Genomic DNA, 13,860 nt, shown 5'->3' with positions numbered 1-13,860 from the left:
GTAAATTCTATTCAAAGCCAAATTTACACGCCTGAGCTTAGGAATTTAAAATTAGGAGAGCAAGTCGAAATGAGCTCGAAATATGCCTCTCTCAGGCCTATTCTTAATGAACACGGGATAATATGTTTGGGGGGTCGATTACAAGAATCAGATATGCCCTATACAAAAAACACCCCATTCTAATGGACAAAGGGGAAAGATTTGGAAAACTCCTCATGTTAAGAAGTCATAGACAGGTTAAACATGCAGGTGTAAATGATACCATCACCCAGCTTCGAGAGAAATACTGGATCCCAGCTGGCAGACAGTTGGCTAAAACCATAGTTAAAAATTGCTTAATTTGCAGAAGGCTTAGCGTAAAACCAGGTGACACTCTAATAGCGCCTTTACCCCACGACAGGTTAGACCAGTGCGCCTCATTTACTATTATTGGGATTGATTTTGCCGGCCCTATTTTAGTTAAGGATGGAAAAACGACAAAGAAGGTTTATATATGTTTGATAACATGTGCCGTGTTCCAAGCGATACACCTAGAATTGGTGCCATCTTTGACCACGGAGGATTTTTTATTAGCATTCAAAAGAATGATAGCCAGAAGGGGGTGCCTAGTGTCGTCTACAGCGACAATGCCAAAACATTTAAAAGGGCAGACTCGGACCTGGCATTTATCTGGAGGAATAATAAATTGGAGCTATTGAAGGAATTTTTTGGTACCCGTGGTATTGTATGGAAATTTATTGTTGAAAGAGCGGCTTGGTATGGCGGGTGGTGGGAGATCCTCGTTAAGTCAACTAAAACGTCTTTGAAAGGGAACTTGGGGTTCTCCTGCCTCTCCTATACAGAGCTAGAAACTGCGCTCATAGAAACTGAGGCAATAATTAACCCAAGACCCTTAACCTACATATATAACGATTTACAAGAACCTATTCCCTTGTCAACTGCTGAAATCCTAATAGGGCGCAGAATAACAACCCTGCCGCCATTTAATTTAAATACGAAAAATGTACCTAATTCGAGAAAAGATTTAACTAAACGAATGAAACATCGGGAATTAATAGTAAACAAATTTTGGAATCGATTCCGTTGCGAATATTTAAGAGAATTGCGATCCGCTCACCACGGCAATCCCGCAAAAAACCTTAGCAAAATAAAAACAGATGACGTAGTCATTATTCAAGATGACAAATTGAAACGTCATATGTGGAAACTAGGGCGGGGGGTGGAGATAATTGAAGGTCGTGACGGAAACATTCGTTCTTGTGTCGTAAAAACATCTAATGGTACAAATATTAGGCGATCGTTAAAACATTTATGTAACTTGGAAATAAACAATTAATTAATTACGCGTTAATTCTTAGGTGATACCTTGAGTATCACCGGGGGGAGTGTAAATTATTGAATTTGTACGCGCAAACAAAATGTTAAAAACTGTAAAAATATTCATGTAACTATAATTTGTTTAAAAATATTCACTGTATAATTTGTTTTTCAATATTCACTGTATAATTTGTTTTTCAATATTCACTGTATAATTTGTTTTTCAATATTCACTGTATAATTTGTTTTTCAATATTCACTGTATAATTTGTTTTTCAATATTCACTGTATAATTTGTTTTTCAATATTCATGAAACCATGTAAATTGTTATTCATTTCACTGTATTATAAAAAGAAAAAAAAGAGAGAAATATCTCACCAGTTCATCCATCTCGCAAAGAGATGAGGAAAGGGTAAAGGCCCAAGAAAACGCCTTCCCCTTCCCTCTACCTCTCCCTTGTAAAATACCTACCAAGGGAGGTAAGAGCGAAACGAGACCCTTTTTTTGCTTTTGGACAAGCAGTCTAAAGAAAACCAGCTTTAAAGTAGGCCACATTAACTAGTGGTAACCACATAAACTAGTGGTAGCTCCGCAAACACAGGAGTAAATAAACTTTAATAAAATCTAGCAAAAAGTTCAGTAGAAAAATAAACAGTTATTTTCTTTAAAACAAACTTAGTTTGTTAATAACTAAATTAAAATTAACCATCGTAAAACAGTGCGATTAGCCTACATCAGCCGTTGGCAGTATTGGGGGTTGTACATAATAGAGTGGAATATAGACCGAGTGGGGAAAGGTAAATCCCCGCCCATTGACATGCGCGGTAACCACTGGATGTTTTACTTCCAACAGCAACACGTAGATGGTGGGAAAATCTACACTTTGGCGCGAAATTTAAAATGCTTAGTTTTACAACAATGGTGTTGATATAGATAATGTTAGTTCAAATATTAATAAAAAGATTTATATTTGATTTTAAAATATATTTCCCACCATGTTTTAAACACAACATACACATTGTTTATTACTAAACAATAAAATTAAATATGTTCAAGTTCATGAGTTTTGCAATATTGAATGTATAATTATGGTAGTAGTTTGTCTTTAGGATTTGCCTTTATTATCTCTTAAATAAATATGGGTTGTAAACGCCCATTTTCGAGTTTCATAAACGCAGAAATGAAATTATATTTCCCAAATAATCCTAACGTTAGGAAATTTATCAGTGGACCGGGCAATGATACCTTAGAAGTAAAGTACGGCACTTGCGTCTTTGTATAGTAATGTCTTGATCTATCGATGAAAGAATAATAGTTTTCTAATAACCAATTCGTTTGAATGTTGCTGAATTCATACTTAATTGACTCCAAACCCATCCGCACAGCAACTCAAACTAAAGATTTGGGTACTTTATTCGACGCTAAGTTACATTTTTGTAGGCACGTCACCAAAACTATTAGCTTATGTCGTCGTTCCTTAGAGGTTTCGTTTAAGTTTTGTCGTCAGTTGCAATCTCTGCGTTTTTTCCGCATCTTATATTTAAGCCTTGTTCGTTCCAGGTTTCTGTTTGGTTGGTTTGCCTGGGTTAACTGTAGCCACTTCCTCCTAAAAAAAGTACAAGCAGTACAGCGTAATTTTATATAGTTAAGTCATAAATACTTTTTACCTAAAGCTACTTATAATTATGGATTATTATTGACAATCTTTGATCTCTTCAAAACTAATAATGACTGAATCATGACTTTTATTCACAAACATTCTCCCGCTCTCGACTCCATTAAATGCTCTTAATTTTTCTGTTCCTAAACATTTGCGCAGCCCAAAATATATTTTACATTCGCAGTATAACAAATAGGATGCAAATGCAATTCCTTTACTAGCATTTTTAATCTTTTTTCGAACAACTTATCTGATGTACATAAAATAATTCGACTGCAACTTATTGAAGGTTACTAAATGTTAAAAGAAGAGAGAGAAAAAAATCACTGATATACTACTTCCATTTTTCCAATTTAAATTTGTACGCGTGGCTATTTCATTTATGCGTTATTCTCTTGATATTTCGTATTGAAAATGTGTACCAAGTGTATAATCTCGTGAGTTGTTTTACAACATTTTTTATACACAATTAACGTTCATTTATAATTTTTCTCTGAATTTCTTTGGTAGAAATAATAAAGGAACTCCCAAATACATATCAATTGAAGCCCCTATGATGAATAAAAGAATCAACAGCAGAAATTAATAATAAGTTTAGATTTAATAACATATCTTGCTTCTTTGTTATCAGGGTTGTTTTTGTGATTTATTGAGGTTAATTCCGGGGTGAGGAGAGAATTCTTTGTAAAATACGGTGCTTTAAATTACTTGAATTGCCCGAAAATGTAAACAATTCTGAGAGAGCGGTACTTGTGGGTGTTTGTAGGTACTTGTGCGTGTTTGCAGGTACTTGTGCGTGTTTGTAGGTACTTGTGCGTGTTTGTAGGTACTTGTGCGTGTTTGTAGGTACTTGTGCATGTTTGTAGGTACTTGTGGGTGCTTGTAGGTACTTGTGGGTGTTTGCAGGTACTTGTGGGTGTTTGTAGGTACTTGTGCGTGTTTGCAGGTACTTGTGCGTGTTTGTAGGTACTTGAGCGTGTTTGTAGGTACTTTTGCGTGTTTGTAGGTACTTTTGCGTGTTTGTAGGTACTTGTGGGTGTTTGTAGGTACTTGTGGGTGTTTGTAGGTACTTGTGGGTGTTTTTAGGTACTTGTAGGTACTTGTGGGTGTTTGCAGGTACTTGTGGGTGTTTGCAGGTACTTGTGGTTGTTTGTAGGTACTTGAGGGTGCTTGTAGGGACTTGTGGGTGCTTGTAGGTACTTGAGGGTGTTTGTAGGTACTTGTGGGTGTTTGTAGGTACTTGTGGGTGTTTGTAGGTACTTGTGGGTGTTTGTAGGTACTTGTGGCTGCTTGTAGGTACTTGTGGGTGTTTGTAGGTACTTGTGGGTGTTTGTAGGTACTTGTGGGTGTTTGTAGGTACTTGTGGGTGTTTGTAGGTACTTGTGCGTGTTTGCAGGTACTTGTGCGTGTTTGTAGGTACTTGTGCGTGTTTGTAGGTACTTGTGCGTGTTTGTAGGTACTTGTGCATGTTTGTAGGTACTTGTGGGTGCTTGTAGGTACTTGTGGGTGTTTGCAGGTACTTGTGGGTGTTTGTAGGTACTTGTGCGTGTTTGCAGGTACTTGTGCGTGTTTGTAGGTACTTGAGCGTGTTTGTAGGTACTTTTGCGTGTTTGTAGGTACTTTTGCGTGTTTGTAGGTACTTGTGGGTGTTTGTAGGTACTTGTGGGTGTTTGTAGGTACTTGTGGGTGTTTGTAGGTACTTTTGCGTGTTTGTAGGTACTTTTGCGTGTTTGTAGGTACTTGTGGGTGTTTGTAGGTACTTGTGGGTGTTTGCAGGTACTTGTAGGTACTTGTGGGTGTTTGCAGGTACTTGTGGGTGTTTGCAGGTACTTGTGGTTGTTTGTAGGTACTTGAGGGTGCTTGTAGGGACTTGTGGGTGCTTGTAGGTACTTGAGGGTGTTTGTAGGTACTTGTGGGTGTTTGTAGGTACTTGTGGGTGTTTGTAGGTACTTGTGGGTGTTTGTAGGTACTTGTGGCTGCTTGTAGGTACTTGTGGGTGTTTGTAGGTACTTGTGGGTGTTTGTAGGTACTTGTGGGTGTTTGTAGGTACTTGTGGGTGTTTGTAGGTACTTGTGGGTGCTTGTAGGTACTTGTGGATGTTTGTAGGTACTTGTGGATGTTTGTAGGTACTTGTGGATGTTTGTAGGTACTTGTGGGTGTTTGTAGGTACTTGTGGGTGCATGTAGGTTCTTGTGGGTGTTTGTAGGTACTTGTGGGTGCATGTAGGTACTTGTGGGTGTTTGTAGGTACTTGTGGGTGCTTGCCCCGGGTGCTTGTGGGTACTTGCCCCGGGTGTTTGTGGGTTCTTGCCCCGGGTATTTGTGGGTTCTTGCCCCGGGTATTTGTGGGTTCTTGCCCCGGGTGTTTGTGGGTTCTTGCCCCGGGTGCTTGTGGGTTCTTGTGGGTTCTTGTCCCGGGTGCTTGTGGGTACTTACCCAAACTTTTAATGATTTGCGTTTTTTTTGAAGTATCATTATAAATAAATGTCTGATTGAGCTAAAGTTATGGTCCCCTTTATAATTATATATGTTTCTGCTTAGTGCAGATTTTGAAAATGTAAAACTGTTTCTTAACATCCTTAATTAAAATGAAGACTGAAGGAACAGATATTAATCAAAAATGTCTTGATTAGAATCAAGTCCTAAAAAGTATCGATAAGACTGAGCTTATCACTTGACTGAAGGATCAGATATTAATTTTTCTTTTTAATTGAAACTTAAAGGCATGCTTAAGAAAAAAACAACGTTCCATTACCGTTTTCCGTTGAAATAACTTATTTTACAAGTAATCAATTTCAAAAAATTACTTATCTCGGGTTTTCGGGCACAATTCCATTCCCCCAAAACATTTTATCATTACATTAATTACTTTTTAGAGATAACGTGTCAAAATAAGCTTTAAAACAATAAAAACCTGAATTAGCGGTCTGTTTAGCCATGACCAAAACCTTCAAATCAGTGTTGCTAATGTTAGAAGGTGGATTTTCCCACTTCCATTTTAAAAATTTCCCGCATTTCCCACACCCCCTCTTTTACAGTCATATTTATCTGGACTATTTTATCATACTAAGTTTAATATGGAATATCACTCCGCATGGTTTTGACTATATGTACAAATGCTATAGAGCTTTAAAATTCTCAAAATATGCTCTTTTTTTTCAGTGCCAAACTAAAAATCACCGAATTTATTTCAAAATGTCGCTAGAAATTATTAAACCGGATAAAATTTTCGAAAATGCACTAATTTTAACTGTGCAGTTACAATTAGTGCATTTTCGAAAATTTTGCACTATTAACAGGAAAATTCCGACATTTGATTGATCTAGGAAAAATATTACTTTTTCCCCACAGCCTAAAACCAAACCTAAATCTCCCACGATGTGGGAAATTACCCACACATTGGCAACACTGCTTTAAAAAGTTACAACAAGCACACTTTCGAGACATGTTCTGAACAAATTAGTGCTTAACCCTCTAATAGTACGACCACGGAGAATTGATGTAAACTGTAGTTGAAATATATTCATGTGCGACCTGCGGCACTGAATGGTCTCTAACCATTGTTTGAAACTAGAGAGAAAAATAGTGAGCAGCATTAATCACGTCCTGAGCTATGAGAATGAACAGTATGACTGTTGACTGAAGTACACTAGACATTACATCATTTTGCATAACCACGAGTAAAAATCTAACTGTCCCTACTTAATTTTCCGCCATTGTTTTAAAACTTATCCACTGCGAAGCATGCCGGGCACAAATGGGGGAACCTTTTAAAACTCAATGTCATACACGTACTCTCTCAAAAGTAATTAATGTAATGATAAAATGTTTTGGGGGAATGGAATTGTGCCCGAAAACCCGAGATAAGTAAATTTTTGAAATTGATTACTTGTAAAATAAGTTATTTCAACGGAAAACGGTAATGGAACGTTGTTTTTTCTTAAGCATGCCTTTAAGTTTCAATTAAAAAGAAAAATTAATATCTGATCCTTCAGTCAAGTGATAAGCTCAGTCTTATCGATACTTTTTAGGACTTGATTCTAATCAAGACATTTTTGATTATCACGATTATGAATTAGAATGAATGTATGTTAATTTTGTTTTGCTTCGGCTATATTAATGCAATAACAAAACAAGTTTAAGATTTATTTAGTCTGTTTCATTATCGTGATAATTAAAGTTTTTGGTTGCTTAATTGACTCCAAGCACCACACTTTACACAACTACGCTCTTCATCCTGGAATTAACTGCAAAAATTCAGAGAAAAATGATCCTTCAAACAAAATAGCTATTAGAAAACTATTAGTCTTTCATCGAAAAAACAAGACATGATCTTGCAAAGACGCAAGTGCAGGTATTTGTCAATTAAGGCATCATCGCTCGGTCTACAAATAATTTTAACCATTTTTGCTAACGTCGGGATTAATAATAATACATGTAAATCCTTTATTGTTTAGCAATAAACTATGTGTATGTTTTGTTTAAAACATGGTGGGAAATATATTTTAAAATCTGTATAATAACGCGAATATTAACCACTTTATAATTTATATTTGAACTAACATTATCTATAGCAACACCAATGTTCTAAAACGAAGCATTTTAAATTTTGCGCCCAAGTGTAGATTTTCCCGCCATCTACGTGTTTCTGTTGGAAGAAAAACATCCAGTGGTTACCGCGCATGTCAATGGGCGGGGCTTTACCTTTCCCCACTCGGTCTACATCCCACTCTACTACATAAAGGAAGGTGTTGGTCTGATCTCGACCAGACTGTGTATGTATAGAGTTTACGAAAGAAACTTTTTTATTCTATATTTTAAATATTGTAATTTTTAAACTTCTTTCTTAAATAAAGTATTTATTATATGCTTATCGAAATCAATGTTTTTATATAAGTTAAATGTAATAAACGATACATAAGTACTTCTTTTAACCCCAAATGTATGACGGTAAAGCTAACATAATTTTTCAAAATCTAATTACATTAAGACTGACGTGACAGATATTATAAAAAAGTCTTGGTTTGGACCAAGACCGAAAAAAAACGATATGTGTGAGGTTTATCAATTGGCTGAAGTTCAGATATTGCAATTTTTTTTGTTATTTTTATCCACTTAATCCTTAATAAATATTAAATTCAATCAATTGATTTTACTGTAAATCGATCAATTCCCTCTAAATTAATTTAAAAAATTACATATCCATCAAGAACAATTACATTAATTATTTTGAAGGGATTTCGCGTAAGCATCTTGACGGACATAGATTTAATTGTTGCTGGCTTGACAAATTTTCAAATTTGCACCCAAACAAGTTTAAATCTGTAAGTTGCTTAGAAGACTGATGTTCAAAAAATATGATAATTTAAATTTATTTTGCCCAGACTAGTTAATAAACGAATGTCGTCTACTTAAGACAAACCAACATCGTTTATCCTGTGGGGTTTCTTTTAGTAGGTAGCTATGTGTAACACTGGAAAAATATGATAACTGTATAAATATAACCAAAGGTAAGGATAAAGATTAGATAAAAGAAATACGTTTCAGTGCATTCATTAGCAGTTAAACAAAGAAGGTCACACTTAACATATTCCCCCCCCCTTCCTCCATTACCCCAATATATAAAATTTTACAATCACCAGTGGTTCCAGTGTATGGGTAATCTGAGCCGTCGTAACACACTCAGCCAATATTACCATATAGGTCGAAACCTTTTCACATTAGTGAACGGTACATGACTCTCCGGACTTTCCCGCCAACCTTAATAACCCAAAACTATAAAACATTCGTGTACAAGAATGATTATTATTGTGGCTTGTCACTCGCTAGCGCCTGAAGGACCGATCACTCAGTGTAATCTGTGTACATTTGTAAGTGAGTAGACCATTTTAGAAACTACATACAGAGAAACTAAAACACTATGGTGATGCCGCCATTGGGGTCTTCTCTCTCTCTCGCCTAGAAGCACCGCTATAGGCAGAGCGAGTTGACTAGCCTCCTGGCTCTTGTCAACTTTGGCACCGTCTGGCGGTGACCCTTGGTGCGAGGGAGAATACCCCAATGGTGGCCTCGCCCCTGTGTGTTTTCCGAAATGGTATTTACGCGTGCCAAAATGATATTAAAGTTTCTAGTAATTTAAGATTTTGAAGAAAATTTCGGTTAGTTTTTAAAGTATTGTTGGAATAAAACGAGTACCCCTGTATATAGCTGTGCGTACTCTTAAGTATTTGTTTCTTGAATTTAATTATTTTGTTTGAAAGAACGTTCTGTTTTGGCTTTCTATATATTTTTTAGTTATATTGTGCTTCAGCTTGCATTTGTTCAGTTTGAAAAATAATTTTTTCATTAACTTGTGTTTAAAAGGAAAATAATTTGAATTAGTTTTTTGTTTTAAAAATACTTGACTTTGAATTAACTTCATGTTTAGAGTTATTGAATTTAAACTACCTTTATGTTTTTTTCGAATAGTTGACTTTAAATTAACTTTATGTTTTACGAATAAATGACTTTATATTAACTTAGCGTTTTTAAGAATAATTGAATTAACCTTGCTGCAACCATGAAATATGTGTGTTACGATAATTTGTAAACCATCAGTCCAGGGTTTTGTTGGTTACATTTTTTTGTGTCTTCTAAGAGAGTATATACTGCCGTATACGCCAGTAAATATACGCCAGTTCACTGACGTATATTCACTGGCGAATACTGCAGTTCGAGTGGCGGAGGGGAGGGGGTTCATTACTCCCCCTCTTTTCATTCTTCTCTCTAGGCGGTGGCAGTCTGCAGGAAGGGGAGGGGCGCATTGCTAGGAGGGTGGAATTGATAACGTCACGTATCACGTGATGGTTTTGGCGGGAATTTTGAATTTATTTTTAGTGTATTGGTATGACGTCACGTGACTTGGTGAAGGCACACAGTGTCCATAGTGGTATTATTTCGGTGTATTTTTAGGATATTGTGTCTATTTAAGATATAATTTACGGGTAATTCTATAGGTTCATTAGGCCCTTTCTACACCCACCCTGCCGGTAATGTTAATCTTTGATTGTATGTATGCTCATGTTATTTTTATCCTAAAGAACTAGTTTTAATTGAGATAAGGTTTACGTAGTTTATTGAAAATTAAGGTACGGCTCGGTTCTACGGTACTCATGTTTTGTAATGTTATTATTTGGTGTATCTTCAGGGTATTGTGTTCATTTAGGGCATGATTTATATAGGTTCAGTAGGCCCTTTCTACACATATCCTTTTAGTAATGTTATTCTTTGTATGATTTTGAGGTCCCTCCATGTATGCTTATGTTATACTAAAGAAATAGTTTTAATGGAGATAAGGTTTACGTAGTTTATTGAAAACTAAACTACGATGATGTTCTAGATGTACTCCTCTTGTGTATTGGTTATTAAGCGAGTTACATGGTTAGAACAAGAGTACATTTTAATACCATACAAGTTGGGAAAACCAAAATATTACCTCTCCGAGTCAAGAGGTCTACTACTACAAAGTTATTTACCTAGATATGGAATTATTTCTCTTTTTTGAAGTAAAAATTACGAAATATTGAAGCAGTATTCCAAGCATAGAGAATATACAGTAAAGCAGACGACATTTTACATCCAATAAGGATAAATCTTGGACACATGGAAATCAGTTAATTTCAAAAAGAACAGGAAATGAAGTCTACGCTTCAGCTGTTTATCCTATAATCTGATAGCTACATTCACAACTGGTTAGCGGTGTAAACACTATCGTCCCGTCTCACCTCAACAATATTCTTAGTTTGCCAACATGAGTGTTAACGTTAAATAATACCAAAGCTAAATTGTAGCTAGACGCACTGATAGTCAATGCGCACCATAAAGAGAATAAAAAATGTTTACCTTAGCCCTACTAATCTAATTGCCACCATGATCTTTCCTTCTATTATTAAATCTTAACCTGATTATTTAAGAGTGTATTTAACTTTCGGCTCACTCTGAACCGTTGATGTCTCTTCATTTCAGACACGAAAATCAAAACCCAAAGTTTACTTCACCTCAGGCCTTAATTATTTACTCTATATTTCACTAAGCTTATTGCAAGTAATACTAGATATACCCGCCGGAGTCTAGATCTTAGCTTTCTTCATGAAATTACTAAACCAAGGATTATTCTATATACAGATGTAGTATAGCTTAACTAATATATAAACAGCCATTTCAAATAATAATATTAAAAAAAATCTTTGGAATATCAAAATGAAAGAGAGCTTTAAAGCTACAAAACACTAAATGCATCATAATTACAAAAAATATTTCATCATATTCACTTTATATTAAGGATAAAGGGAATATTATGGTTCTGTAGGATTTTTTTACACATCAAAACAAAACGAACTTCTAACGCAGCGCACTGCGGCACTAGTGTAATAACGGACGAACACGCACAGACAATAACATAGACTGCTTTTTAACTCTTTCCGTATTAATTTTGAATTGAGAAACAAGATTATCTTAAATATTAAAATAAATATAATTAATATTTAATATTTTCTTCGTTAGTTATTCGCCTTATTGAACGTTACATCGTTTTAAAAAAGAACAATTAAACATTCTTGAGAGACTTGACTAATATTGGCGTTTGAAATGAAGCATACGCCGGTTGCTTTGCCTTACTAAAATAGGTAGTATATAAGGGTTTCGAATCGCAGCTATGGATAAGAACAGCGCAATTGCGTGAACCTTTGGTGGAAGCCCCACCTTAGGGAGGCCGGACGTTTCTCGTAACCCTGGCCGATCGCCGCGTATGTCTTAACCTTAAGGATGATGATGGGGTAGAAGCCAGGCGTGCAGACTGGTGTCCATGTGGGATGGACAAAGACTAGAAGATGGTGGGGATTAGAAGCCAGTGTTTACAGACTGGTGTTCCATGTGGGATGGACAAAGACCAGAAGATGGTGGTGTGTAGAAGCCAGTGTGTACAGACTGGTGTCCAAGTGGGATGGACAAAGACCAGAAAATGGTGGTGTGTAGAAGCCAGTGTATACAGACTGGTGTCAATGTGGCATGGAAAAAGAGCCAAAATGATGGTGGATTATAGAAGCCAGTGGGTAAAGACTGGTGTCCATGTGAGATGGACAAATGGCCAGAGGATGGTGGTGTTAGACAGGTAATGGATAATAGCTATGGTAAGTGGAATACAATTTTCCAAATTTCCGGGAACTGTAAATGCGGTCCGGAATCTGGGAAAACGTTTGCTCCGATTTGAAAACTGCGAACGCGGTCCCCTGGGGTGTAAGTCAATAACAACAGACAGACACACAGACAGACACGTCGAAATTAGAACCTCTCCGTGACTCGGAGAGGTAAAAAGGGGAAATTACGGCAGTTTTTACATAGTTTGGTAGCAGATCAACAAGGATAATTATCTATAATTAGTTAAATATTACTATAAAACATCATAAAATACTGATCTTAACATTTCCGAGTAAAATATACTCGAATATAGCTTGACTGTATCATATATTTTCTAATTAGCACACATTTTAAGTGACATTTTAACCAAAAAAGAATTACATATACCGTAACTCATGATTTCTTACTAACCTTATCAACAACCTTTCTCTCCAGAGTTCGGAAGTGAAATGACTATATAGTTTACAAAATTCGCTTTTGGCCACTCACCAAGTTATATGACAATAAAGGGGAGGAGGAGGTTGAACTTGGTTCATAACAAAAGAATTTATCCCAATCTGTTTTTATTTATACGTAAACACGTTCAAACGCGTCTAAAGGGCTTCCGGGGGGAGGGTCGAACCATTTGCATTGCTATCAATGTAATTTATTTTTCATTAATTGGACCATCCACCAGGTTTTATGACATTAAAAGGGGGTTAGGGGGAAGAGGTCGAACTTGATCCATAACAAATGGATTTATCCCCATCCGTTTTTATTTATACGTAAACATGTCCAGGCGTGTCTTAATGGCTTTGGGGGGGGGGGGTCGAACCATTTGTATTGAATCAATGGAATTTATATATAGAGTGATTTATAACTCACACAAATGTGTTATGTCCAAGTTTATGTTATTGAGGGGGGCGGTGACACATACTACAATGGGGTTCAAATATTTAATTGATTCTAGGTGGTTGCCCTGAGGGCAACCACCTATATTTAAATTATTGGCAACGTAATCAAAATTTTGTGGAAAACGTAAAACGGTATTGAAAGAAGCATCATTCACAACGCATTTCGTGTTAGAAGTAAAAACAATCGAAACGTTTTTGATCATTTGGGTTACAATTGACCGACACGAAAACGATCATTTAAAATTCCTAAAATCCCATAGGAATACATGGGGAAATGAATAAACCATCGAAACGAAATCAATCGTTTAGCATACATTTTACCAACACGAAACCGGTCATTTGAAAAACATTTCAAATTGTTAAAAACGTTTCTGTCATTTGAAAAACATTTCAAATTTTTAAAAACGTTTCGATAAATTTTAGCTAAATTTATCAAAATTATTCGATGAAAAGCATATTTTCAATTATTTCAGAACCATTAATTTCAATACATAACTAGATAATGTTGCAGTCTTAAGGAATTTAATTTTCTATACCTCAAAACTAGCTTTACTCTTATCGTTGCAATTTATTTATTTATTTTTTATTTAAATTGAAAAAATTGGTGAAATTTTGCCAAATCAAAAGTGTTTTTGGTGAAATATATAGTAATTTTGATATTTTAACAATTTGAAATGTTTTCAAATGACCGGTTTCGTGTCGGTAAAATGTATGCTAAACGATTGATTTCGTTTCGATGGTTTATTCATTTCCCCATTTATTCCTATTTGATTTTAGGAATTTTAAATAATCGTTTTCGTGTCGGTCAATTGTAAC

At 35.8% G+C, this 13,860-nt stretch overlaps 1 protein-coding gene across 1 annotated transcript; it reads left to right on the top strand.

Moving 5' to 3' along the window:
* Nucleotides 1–182: 182 nt before the first annotated feature.
* On the top strand, nucleotides 183–2,600 carry LOC149673369 (uncharacterized). Its single transcript, XM_089840069.1, has 4 exons — nucleotides 183–400; nucleotides 523–1,280; nucleotides 2,038–2,115; nucleotides 2,497–2,600. The coding sequence occupies exons 1-4, from the start codon at nucleotides 183–185 to the stop codon at nucleotides 2,598–2,600; spliced, it is 1,158 nt and encodes a 385-aa protein (XP_089696195.1).
* The last annotated feature ends 11,260 nt before the right edge of the window (nucleotides 2,601–13,860 follow it).

This window comes from Phalangium opilio, unplaced genomic scaffold (assembly GCF_054372755.1).
Source record: "Phalangium opilio isolate 3A_F unplaced genomic scaffold, DU_Popi_V2 ptg000052l_1, whole genome shotgun sequence".
In the NCBI taxonomy this organism is placed as follows: Eukaryota; Metazoa; Arthropoda; class Arachnida; order Opiliones; family Phalangiidae; genus Phalangium; species Phalangium opilio.
The sequence above is the reverse complement of the archived record's forward strand: the minus strand, read 5'-3'. Positions and strand labels throughout refer to the sequence as shown.